Source organism: Salmo salar, chromosome ssa06 (genome assembly GCF_905237065.1).
Source record: "Salmo salar chromosome ssa06, Ssal_v3.1, whole genome shotgun sequence".
Lineage (NCBI taxonomy): Eukaryota > Metazoa > Chordata > Actinopteri > Salmoniformes > Salmonidae > Salmo > Salmo salar.
Window position 1 is genome coordinate 51,384,310 of NC_059447.1, and position 12,057 is coordinate 51,396,366.

The 12,057-nt window shown below is 43.8% G+C and overlaps 1 protein-coding gene across 2 annotated transcripts; it reads left to right on the forward strand.

Annotated features, from left to right (window-relative positions):
• The first annotated feature begins 1,291 nt into the window (after nucleotides 1–1,291).
• LOC106599932 (uncharacterized) lies at nucleotides 1,292–10,523 on the forward strand. 2 transcript variants are annotated; one of them, XM_045720693.1, is made up of 21 exons: nucleotides 1,292–1,448; nucleotides 1,557–1,615; nucleotides 1,699–1,779; nucleotides 1,880–2,004; nucleotides 2,602–2,744; nucleotides 3,012–3,095; nucleotides 3,190–3,351; nucleotides 3,484–3,583; nucleotides 3,798–4,018; nucleotides 4,644–4,800; nucleotides 4,965–5,188; nucleotides 5,459–5,579; nucleotides 5,908–6,104; nucleotides 6,211–6,325; nucleotides 6,534–6,703; nucleotides 6,800–6,897; nucleotides 7,039–7,169; nucleotides 7,344–7,533; nucleotides 10,008–10,149; nucleotides 10,230–10,326; nucleotides 10,408–10,523. In XM_045720693.1, exons 5-21 carry the CDS (start codon nucleotides 2,739–2,741, stop codon nucleotides 10,479–10,481), a joined length of 2,289 nt encoding a protein of 762 aa, XP_045576649.1. In that variant the 5' UTR covers nucleotides 1,292–1,448; nucleotides 1,557–1,615; nucleotides 1,699–1,779; nucleotides 1,880–2,004; nucleotides 2,602–2,738; the 3' UTR covers nucleotides 10,482–10,523. The 2 variants fall into 2 exon arrangements, with proteins under 2 accessions (XP_045576649.1, XP_045576650.1); XM_045720694.1 differs by having other exon boundaries at nucleotides 4,977–5,188.
• Nucleotides 10,524–12,057: the final 1,534 nt, after the last annotated feature.

Here is a 12,057-nt window from a genome sequence, read left to right on the forward strand (position 1 = left end):
ATCTCTGTTTTGTCCGAGTTTAAAAGTAGAAAGTTTGCAGCCATCCACTTCCTTCTGTCTGAAACACAGGCTTCTAGCGAGGGCAATTTTGGGGCTTCACCATGTTTCTTTGAAATGTACAGCTGTGTGTCATCCGCATAGCAGTGAAATTTAACATTATGTTTTCGAATGACATCCCCAAGAGGTAAAATATATAGTGAAAACAATAGTGGTCCTAAAACGGAACCTTGAGGAACACCGAAATGTACAGTTGATTTGTCAGAGGACAAACCATTCAGAGGCAAACTGCTATCTTTCCGACAGATGAGATCTAAACCAGGCCAGAACTTGTCCGTGTAGAGCAATTTGGGTTTCCAATCGCTCCAAAAGAATGTGGTGATCGATGGTATCAAAAGCAGCACTAAGATCTAGGAGCACGAGGACAGATGCAGAGCCTCGGTCTGATGCCATTAAAACGTCATTTACCACCTTCACAAGTGCAGTCTCAGTGCTATGATGGGGTCCAAAACCAGACTGAAGCGTTTCGTATACGTTGTTTGTCTTTAGGAAGGCAGTGAGTTGCTGCGCAACAGCTTTTTCTGAGAGGAATGGAAGATTCGATATAGGCCGATTCGTTTTTTATATTTTCTGGGTCAAGATTTGGCTTTTTCAAGAGAGGCTTTATTACTGCCACTTTTAGTGAGTTTGGTACACATCCGGTGGTTAGAGAGCCGTTTATTATGTTCAACATAGGAGGGCCAAGCACAGGAAGCAGCTCTTTCAGTAGTTTAGTTGGAATAGGGTCCAGTATGCAGCTTGAAGGTTTAGAGGCCATGATTATTTTCATCATTGTGTCAAGAGATATAGTACTAAAACACTTTAGTGTCTCCCTTGATCCTAGGTCCTGGCAGAGTTGTGCAGACTCAGGACAACGGAGCTTTGGGAGGAATACGCAGATTTAAAGAGGAGTGCGTAATTTGCTTTCTAATGATCATGATCTTTTCCTCAAAGAAGTTCATGAATTTATTACCGCTGAAGTGAAAGCCATCCTCTCTAGGGGAATGCTGCTTTTTAGTTAGCTTTGCGACAGTATCAAAAAGAAATTTCGGATTGTTCTTATTTTCCTCAATTATCAGTTAGAACAGAAAACCAGCAGGCTCGTAGGGCAGCGTTTCCCAAACTTGGTGTGCATTTAGGTTTTTGTCCTAACACTACACAGCTGATTCAGATTAACAAAGCTTGATGATTAGTTGATTATTTGAATCAGCTTTGTAGGGCTAGGGGAATAAAAAGAAAATGTGCAGCCCTTTGGGGTTCAGGTGACTGAGTGTGGGAAGCCTTTGTCATAGGGTAAAAGTAGAATACCCCTGGGCTGTAGGCTGCACACCTTGGGTCAAATATTAGATTCTGTAGCTGTGTATTTCATCAAAACAGTTCTGTTCTACAATGGTTAATTTCCTTGGCTCAGGGTAAGTAGTAGCAGGCCTAGAAGAGTCTTATGCGACGCAAACATTTGAGTTGTCTTCTTCCTCCTTTTTTAATCAATCAATCATAATAATTTGTCAAATGCCTTACAGGTTGTTTTGCCTATTGATGGCAGCTGTGGGCATACAAGCACAACAGACGCCTTCTATAAGTATGCATTTTGCACCCTGCAAATTCAAGCACTAAGCGTTTGACAATATCTTTTAGATTTTTAACTAAGCTTTCCCATTCCAGATGACCTCAATGCTGAATGCCTTGGTAACGTTATTCGTCTGAGTGTAGCTCCTCTTTTTGAAGAGGTCGACGCTGTCTTCAGTGAGTTTGTCTCGTATGATTCTCTTTCTCTCCTTTTCATAATTCATGGATTGATATTGTTTGTCAACTGTTGTGTTCACACCATCTCCATCCCTTCCAGATGACACACAAATCATAAACCTGACGCCTGGCCTTGCTACTCAGTGTGGATTCAGCTTTAAATTTGACCCAATGGGGAATGCCATATTTTTTGCTTCTCTTCAAAACTGCTTTTCCCAGACCATGGTAACCCTAAGCACTGTAGTGTTTGCTCTAACTTCAAATGGACAGTTTGCCTTTCAGTGTCACTGCAATTGCAACCCCGTAATGTAACAACGTCATTTTATTTAACCTTTGACACGGAGTCATGCTGAGGCCAGGCTCTTTTACAGATGAGCCCTGTATACACAAAGATACAAGTCAATATTTGCATCACTAGATGAAATAATTGAAAACAAACACTTTCTTCAGTAAAAAGGTCCTCAATCAGCCTGAGTTGCCGTAGAGCATGGAGGTTATTAGAAGTACGGTGCCAGAAACATTTAAGCAGTTTTACTTAACTCTGTGGATCTCCATAGTTAGCCACCCCTGAGACTGGGTCTGGTATCTCTTACTTCTAAGTTAACGATGAAGTAAGGTACAGCAGAAGTTTATGGAGGGCCAGCCAACTTTCTGATACAGACTGCAGTGATGTGTACTACTGAGCTCTTCTCCTGTAGTGTGGCTTCAATACAGTGGCAGCTGCATTCATATAGCCACAGTCTCTAACTTGCATGAATGTCAACTGAATTATTTGTTTTCTGCTATATAATGAGGCTTTTTTTTTTTCCCCCTTAATTTTAGGATGATAAGATGTTCAGCTTGGTCATGCAGTTCAGGCTGCCAGGAAACCACATGACTGAAGACCCTGTGTATAGAGTGGGCAAAACCTGTAGCTACACCCCTGGACCTCCCGAGAGATTCTGTGCGACCGCAACTACATGGAGGCAAGTGAGCAGAGCATGCCCCAACGGAGATGTTTACAGTGGAGCTTAAATGATCTGTCTAGAGCTACAATTGTCCAGTGTTTCATTTCTTCTGTGTCTTGACCGTCTCTCAATTCCTCTCGCCTCTTCAAAATGCACATAGGACAACTTTAGCGGCGAGGAATCTTGGCCTATTCTCAGTGCATTTAAGGAGGCGAGTGGACAGATTGCGTTCCTATTGTATGGGAGGGAGAAAATGCATAGGGAATAATGGCCTTTCTTCTCTAGGTGTCTGTCAGAAGGACTCTTCCAGACATCCAAACCGTCCCTGAACAGCCCACTGGAGGCCCGAAAGCAAGGAGAGGAGCTGAGGTAGCCATGTTTCTGTAATTTCACTACAAAATGACAGGATGGCGCTAAACAAAATGTGCGTTTGTTTAATTCACGTTTCCATTTCCTGAGACAGGCTGTTGCTTCAGGATACAAAATGACAGCAGTCGTTTTTAGTCCTAGCAAGAAGGTCATGAATGTGGATGAGGTCCAAAGAAAGGGCTATGCAATAGCCAACACTCCCACACGGCTGGTGTTAAGAAGCCCTCATAATGCAGAGGAGACATACCTCCAGAATGTAAGCTCACTTCCTCCATGAACTGGGTCATGTTCAGTAGAGCAAACGGTGGCCCTACCTGAACTCTGCAACATATTGTTAATACGGTGTGCCCTACTGAACACGGCCCTGGTGTGGTTGCCCCCTGAACAGGTAGCTGGGGTTCCGATGCGGGTGCTCTCAACCTCAACCTTCTTTGAGCAGAAGTGGCTGGTGACTCGCGTAGATGCCACGGCTGTTTGTCCAACACCAGGTTGAGTGTGAAATAATGGACTAACTTGGCAAATTTAAGAACCTATAAACCCATTTCTTAATTGGCTCCAGACAAGACTTTCGTTTGTGTTATGTAGTGTTCAGTTGGGACAATGTCTTTGAATGGGATGAACTTTTTTTCAATAATGGCACATTTGTTTTCAGTTGCAAAATGTTCTGTTATGATGTGCACTTGGCTTCTTGTTTCACTGCAGGGGCAGTGGCCTTTACTCCAGAAGTGATCACCTGGTACATGCCCAAGCACATCGACCCACTTTTCTCCTCTGATGCCTTCACCATGTTGGAGGTGTACATGGGAATTGACGCTAAGAGGCTGGACACTGAGGAAATGGCTGCCAGAAACTACTCGGTTTTAGTCACAGAGGCTCATATTATTGTTGAAATTCCGGTGGGGGCGGTTGGCGGCTATTTCAAGGTCAGTGTTGGATGACTAAAATGTTCCTGTTTAATTTCTAAGTCAAATCTATTTGTAGAGCCCTTTTTACAGCAGCAGTTGTCAGTGCTTTGCAGTAACCCTTTGCCATCTCTCATGGGTAAACTCCTAGAAACGTTGTCTTGTGTAAAATGTTTCTTATTGAGCAATTGTCTGCTTAATCAGGCTAATATACAATGGATCGGTGGGTGTGTATACAGCCTGACACATTGGATTGCAAAATCGTGTGAATGTTGCATAAAATTACATTTAAACATACTCTACCGCTTGAAATTTGAGACCAATATCCACACTAAAGTATTGTTTACCAGGCTTTTTAGGGAGCCGGTAGCTTTGCCACTGGCAACTGAATGCAAGCAACGCTCGGTTACACTCGGCTACTGTTTACATTTGCGTGTCGGTTGCTTTGAAAATGCAAGTTGACAACCATATACCTACCAGCTCTCTAAAGTCTGGTAAACAATACTTTCCTTTGGATATTTTGTCTTTAAATTACGAGCGGCTGGAGGACAAACCACACAGATAACCGGTAGGCTTTTTTTAAAAACCTGTTTTGGCACTCCAATTGTGTATTACAGCCTGAATGCATCACTCGTCTCCCTTACAGAGCCATATTCAGGATGACAAGTACTTTGTCACTTACACCATTGAGCCCATGCTTGAGTTGCTGTGGATCGAGGAGGTCGCACACGAGGACACCAGATACAAAGTCCTCTTCCCTATCACAACACCTCCGATGGCCAGGCCTCCACAAGTTCGCAACTGTGAGTCTGGTTTAGTTAAATGGTGCCTATGGTAATTTGGGATGCCTGGGTTGTTCATTAGGCACAAGACTGAAACGGGGAGGCAATACCCGGACTTCTCCAATAACAAATGTCCATTTTCGACTTCCATTGTACCGCATTTCAAAATGTTTGCCAATGAACAGACACGCCCTTAGACACGGTTCCTGAGCAGGCAGTGTTTGTGCTTGAGTTGGGGACCTTCAACCTTGATGTGGAGCTGCTGAACATCACCTTTCCCACCATGGTGCTAACTGTTGCAGAGTGCAACGCCAGAGGCTTCAATGTTCAGGAGCAGAGATCCCTGGACAACACCTTGAAGACCTTCAGGATGGAGGTGCCCTTCTCAGACCCGGTGGTCTTTAAGGAGGTGTGTTTCTGTTAAATGCAAAGCCACACGCTACATGCCCTAATAAGTGGGCCACCAACAAAATAGAAATGATGGTGCAAATGTACTTTGTATCCCTCATTTACTCAAGTGTTTCCATTATTTTGGCAGTTGTATGCATTCACTTGCCAATAGTGCTTGATTTAGAGGAATGAGGGCAACATTGTTTTAATAGTCCCCATATGTGCTTGGTTGTCACTTGATGTTGACTAGAGTTCTGTTACAACAATGATGCTTTTAACTTCACTACAGAAAAGGGTGGAACAAGGTGTCACAACCTTCACTCTTCAGCTGATCTACGGCCTGGTCGTCTTTCCAGAGTACGCTCCTTTCTCTCACTCTGCCGTTGTGGACGCTGTACTGCTGGACATTGGTATGTAACTGGACTACGCCAAACTACTGTTGAATGGTTTCCTCTCGTTAATGATTGCCCTGAAAGGAAATTGGCAGTGAAAGCCACATGGTGGACTTGAGAGCCCAACTAGCCATACTGTAGGCTTTTCCTACGCGGTCTCTCTACAAAGAAAATGTTAAGCTTTAGAGTATTTGGACCCAGTGTCCTGTTCCTGATTTTCCAGGATCGTGTTTATTCAGTCCCACCGTAGCAAAAGATTTTGCAACCGAAAACAAGGGTTTCTTCTTGGACAAGTTCAAGTCCTGTTTTTTGTGCTTAATGAACACAACCCTGTTTGTCCTTGTAGTGCCACCCTCAGTCACTGGCAACTGTGATCAGGAGAACTTCCACATCACTGTGGACTACAGCAACCAAGAGCCCTTTTTCGTGGTCTTGGTTGGCAAGCGGCTGCTTAACCATGAGCTTGCTCAACAGTATTTAACAGAGGGCGACGCAGACTTCACCATCACGTTGCCCTTCTCTTCGCCGGACGCAGTGTTTGAGGTACGATGCTCTCCCAAAACATGTTAACCTAAATTGCTGCAGCTAGCCTCGCTTTCCTTACCCTGTATACAATATTGGACTAATGAACTCTCCCACTGGTTCCCAGTCGGTTCACTCGTCCTCTGTCAGGAGCAGACTGGATGTGGCTCTGTTGAATCCTTACAACAACATGACCATCAAATACTTTTCCCTGGCTTGCAGCTTCCTCAAAACGCTGACTGGTTGGTTCTCAAACAATTACTTCCGATAAATAGTCGTATGACATGGTTACCAAACCTGGGTTCCTTGGAAATACTGAGTCTAATAGTAGTGCCAGATGGGCATGGTTTGCACTTTTGGTGCTATTCCATTGGTTCTACTGTGCTTGGCAAGCTCAATTAACACAGAATCCAGGTCTGATAGCTACATGTCTTTTGCCCCCCCTCCAAGAGTGTTTCTCTAATGGGACGATGACTGCGCTGGCGGTGAAGGTGGAGTCTGCTCCCAATCTGAACCCCGGTCAACTGACCCTGAGCGACCCCGCCTGTGGTCCCACCTACAGCGACGATCGCTTCGCCTACTTCCACTTCACTGTCAACTCCTGTGGCACCACCAGGAAGGTAAAATGACTATTACCCTGAGGTGATGGGTACTGTGTATTTACGGACTGTTTGCTTCTGCAGGCTGTAATAAGTCAATTCCCCTCTACTACATAGTTTATCAACAATGTGATGCTGTATGAGAACGAAATCTCCTTGCCAGATGAACTTGAGGTGAAGCTGAATGCCACGACGTCTTCAGAGGACGAATATCAGTGAGTGCATTACGCATCACAATTGTAGCTATTAGATTTTTATAGTTGTTTTTTCTTCCTTCACCAATTGCTCAATACTTGTGCCTCTACTACCAGTGTGTCCACTCCACTGCTTGAAGTTGCCTACATCCCTCTTTTTAGGTTAAAGGTTTCCTGCTACTATGTGGTCAACATCACTCGCACATTGGCCTTCCTCACCAGGCCGCGTGACAACGAGCCTTTTGCCGAGACTGGGACGGGTCGACTAATGGTCAGAATGAGACTCGCTCAGGGTAAGCGTGCACAAATATGATATATTACTAGTAGCGTTTGCTATAAGTGATTAGTGTTCATCGCGGCACAACAGGATATGATAAACGAGCCTTTCTCAATGGACAAGTTCAGATGGTACCTCGCTGTTTTGTGCCCACTGAACACGACCCCGGTTGTCTCGTCCTGTGTTCCAGACGCCTCGTATAACACGTTCTACCAGGAGGAGGACTATCCAGTGGTGAAATACCTGAAACAGCCTCTGCACTTTGAGGTGGAGCTGACCAGGTCCTCTGACCCCAAGGTTGCGCTGATGCTTGACCACTGCTGGGCCACCCTCAACGAGGACCGCGACTCCCGACCCCGGTGGAATCTCATCATTAATGGGTAACTTGTTGTTTTTTGGGCCTAAACAAGTGTTATTCCACAGGTGTGGTTCCTGAGTAATTAGCAACCGATCATGCTTGGCAGGCCATTTACTTTGGCTACCGTGGCTATGCCCCCATCCGTAGGTCATGAGTGGTCACAATGGTTTGAGCATTAAAACAATGTATGCGGTCTGTCACCAGATCTCCACCCAATTTAATTAACACGTATGGGAGATTCTGGCGTGGGGCCTGAGACGGCGTTTCACATCACCATCAACAAAAGATGGAATTTCTCGTGGAAGAATGGTGTTGCGTTCAAGACACTTGTAGAATCTATGCCAAGGTGCATTGAAGCTATTGTGGTTCGTGGTGGCCCTATTAACCATTTTTTTACGCGTACGATCACATGTTTGTTATCACTGAGGGGTCCCTGCAGCGTACCATTGGAACAGAACGTATGATGCAACAAACGACTCTAAACCGCATTGTCTGAATAAAACGTTAAGTACATTATACTTACGGTATGCTACAGTAGAAAGGACAATGCGTTACACAGAAAATAAGGCACTTTGATAGGAATGCAATAAATGTGCCAGGCCTGTTCTGACTAGATGTGCAAATGTCTGTATGCTTGGGCTTTCTCTTGAAGGAAAGTTTGGCCGGCTCGTGAAATGGGCTACTTTTGTGAATTAATGAGGCAAAGTTAGACGTTGAAAGGGCCTATAGAAAATTGCCAGGTAGTGTGCCTTGGTTTGAGGTCATCTGTCCACATTTTGGAACAGTGAGTGCATTCTGACATCACGTGCATAAACTAAACTCCCACTGGGGCGACTGTTGAAGATATTTGGAACTCGCGTGTGAAAAGGTTAAGACACTATGTTGGCGTTACCTGTACCTACACCTTTTTACTCAATGTTATCCTTTTGGTTTGCTACAGTTCAGTGTTGTGCCGAACTGATGGTCAGTCGAATGGAAATCAAGAGCGGCTGGCAAGCTTAGCTTGCCTTTCCGATTGGTTTTGGGTTGAATTGTGACCTCTTGCGTTTAAAACAGTTATTGCACTAAACATAAAGGATGGTTCACACGCCTGTGCAGCATGGAAGTTAATGTTTGAAACTGAATAGGATCAGTTGAAAGGATCCCCAGAAGTTGATGCCACTTTCAATGTAATTCCCTGTACCTGGGGAATGAGCTAATTGGGAGTTGCTAAACATGAACAAATACCACGGTCAAGTGTGGCAGCATCTTGCTAGCTAAAAAAATGTTACAGCACAGTACTCAAAAGAGTAGCTGGCTGGGTTTGTCATAAGCATTGATTTGGGTGAGCACTTCGCCACAGATGGAAACCGCTGGCCTATTTTTAACTTTGCCATCTTATCTCAAGAATTGAAATTGGGTAACTATATTGAAAGATGACTTTTCTACATTTTAATGGACACTGCAACCTTTGGTAGATGGGCAAATGACACTTTATTTTGCGGGTGCCTTTTCAGTAACTGGATGCAGTGTAGTGAAGCAACTTTATTGGTCAAAACCATTCATTTGGGGGATCGGGTTTGCAAAACGCTATCAAATCATGCAATTTTGCCGTTTTTAGGAAATGGTCGCAAAAACTTAAATTTGGCACCCCTATTTTAATTTGCTCCGGCGGCCATGTGGACACAAGGCTCATCTGTCACGGGAGTAACTTTGCAGCTGTTTACTAAATGGTAGCAGTGTGAAAATGTTTTGTATATCATAGGAAAAGACACCACATGTGCATGAAATGGGCAGTTCAGATTTGTCACTTCAAGTGCAACTATATCATACTTGGCTTAAATCGTTGTGCAAAATCCTGAGAAAGCTCTGGCCATCGTCTGTCAGATCAAGTGGATTTGTACTGGTGTGGGCGTTTGTCTCTCTTCACAAATCCCTTTTTGCTAATATCTGGCAGTTAAACAAGAAACCTCCCAAAGATGCAAATTAAAAAGTGTGCCTAAACTGTCAATGCGTCGGTTACTTTGTATAGTAGAGCTGCTCCCTTCACAGAAGTCCTCCACGTGTGAATCCGATGCCGTGGGTGTAGAATTTATTTTGTGTGACCAATTTTTCCGACAGCGGAAGAATTGCATGAAATTCTTAATTCAAATGATTGCGTTGTTGATGATACCGACTGTATATTCGGCAACTTTTGGTTAAACCACGATCAATATTCAGGTAGTCTGACCATTCTGGATCATTTAGATCTCACCACATGAGAATGCATTCATGTCAATGTAATTGAATATACATGTTGGATGTAGAATTGTCTTTTTTCAAGACAAAGGGAAAAGCCTGTTAACAAAGACATTCCTTTAGTTCATACTGGAGGGGGAGAAAGAACCCACTTCTCCTGTAAATTGATCTGATCCTCACAGGACAGTCGTGACACCACCATAAGACTTCGTACACAAGGCGGTTGGGGTTTACAGCGTTTTCTTGTGCCTAACTTAGTCCCTCTCTCTACACTGGCAGCTGTGAGAACCCGGAGGATCCATACCGTGTGGTCTTCCACCCGGTGGTAGCTGATGCCAGGGTCCACTTCCCCCCTCACGTCAAACGCTTTGAGGTCCATATGTTTTCCTTCGCTGAGGATGCGGTTGAGCCGAGGGGCCAGGTAACAAAGTTCACCCAATCTTTATTGGTTAATTTTGTTTGACTGGCAATCATCCCTTTTTTAAAATCTTTGATTCCTAGGTCTTTGTCCATTGTGACGTGGTCATCTGTGATGCCAGTAGTCCCACTGGTGGCCCCTGTAGTGGACAATGTGTGAATCAGGACAACCCGAAAAGAGGTCGGTCTTGTTTTATGCTTTTCAGACCCTGTCAGACCATAACTGAACTAATGGGTTCTCTCTCTCTCTCTCTCTCAACAGGTCAACGACATGTCAAAGACCTCTTTGAGGAACATCATTTATATGTTTCTTCTGGATACATTCTTTGGGTGTAATGTCTTGTTCTAACATGTCAAATAAAGTGTTCTATATAACAATTAAGTTTGCTTTACTTGCGCGGCAACAATCCTAACCGTTGGAGCTACCTTAATTGTATCTGATTTGCATTTAACACCACGGCGCATGTACTTTAGTGGACGTAGTAGGCTTGTCATCTGACGTGTATCAATCAACCCTTTTGTAAGCATGGAACTCTGAACCATCCACCGGAGATAAGTGTTGCACACTAATTTCCCGTCTAGGACAAACAATAGGTGTGAAAACAAAAGCTTTCCAATGTCCAGTAGGAAGAACTGACTCAATGTTATAGCAGATGGTGGTTTGCCAGCAGGGCTGTGGTTGGATGCAGGCCCCAGGGAGCGCAGCGGTGTTAATTTTCAACTGAAATTACAACTTTCCTTGATACCTCTCACTAGCTTGGTTTCCATCCAAATATGGACATTTCTTTATTAATGATATGCATGTCAATCTCAAATGGGAAGAGCTTGACTTCATCACTACTTGTTTTTGTAAGAAGTGTTGACAAGCTGAATGTACCGAGCTGTCTGTTTTTTAAAACTACCCATGCATATGCCACCACAGGTCTCTTCACAATCTCAGGATCAGATTCAAAGAAACACCTTACGGAACAGCGGGGACTGTGAAGAGACAGTGGTTCCTCCTTTAAAAGTTGCGGGACTTAGAGGTACCCAGCTTCATTGCTCCAGACCACCACAAGGGGGAGTTGGCGCACTCATTATGCATTTGGGTCCCAAGGTTTTGTTATGACCAATCGTTCCAAAGACGAATTTTGACGCGAGCCACCCTTGCCTTGTGGCGTTCAACGAAGCTGGCTGACAAAACAGATGGAAGGTGTCTTAACGAGTCAAGCAAATGTACAATTTGAGAGGAATATGTTAATGTGCGTCTATATTTTGTCAAAGGTAAATTAGCTAGTGTTAGGAGAATGAATTTGTCTTTTTAGGGACTCCTGAGAACCAGCAAACCAGGCTGTTGTCTTGTGAAACAGTGGATGTAAAGAATCTAGCTGGCTAACTATTTACTTGCTTATTGTGTCGGATTAAAAATGACTATGTAGCCGATCTGGGTATGGACCCTAAAACGTAAAGTTCATACCAATCTATGAAGCCTAGAGTAGAATATATTGTGCCAAGGATGCAAGTCCCCATATTGTAGCCTGTACATTGACTATATTCACTGATCATGTGCGGTTCAGGTATGACAGATTCTTTTTCAGTCATATCAAACGCCATTGTTTAAATGATGCGGTGTCTGCATGCATGTATTACACTTCAACTGTTTACTGCTCCTGGGATATCAATGATTACACATTGTGTAACTATGCAATAGACTAAACATGATTGATTTGTAATTCATATAAAGGGGGGAAAAAAACCCTATGCATATCTGAGGACACCGGCTAGTATTTCAACCAGTGGAGAATATGAAATGCTTTATTGAAGTGTATTTATAATAATACAATTAAAATGCAAGTTCAATCTTGGGCGGCCAGAGCGTTGGACTAGTAACCGGAAGGTTGCAAGATCGAATCCCCGAGCCGACAAGGTAAAA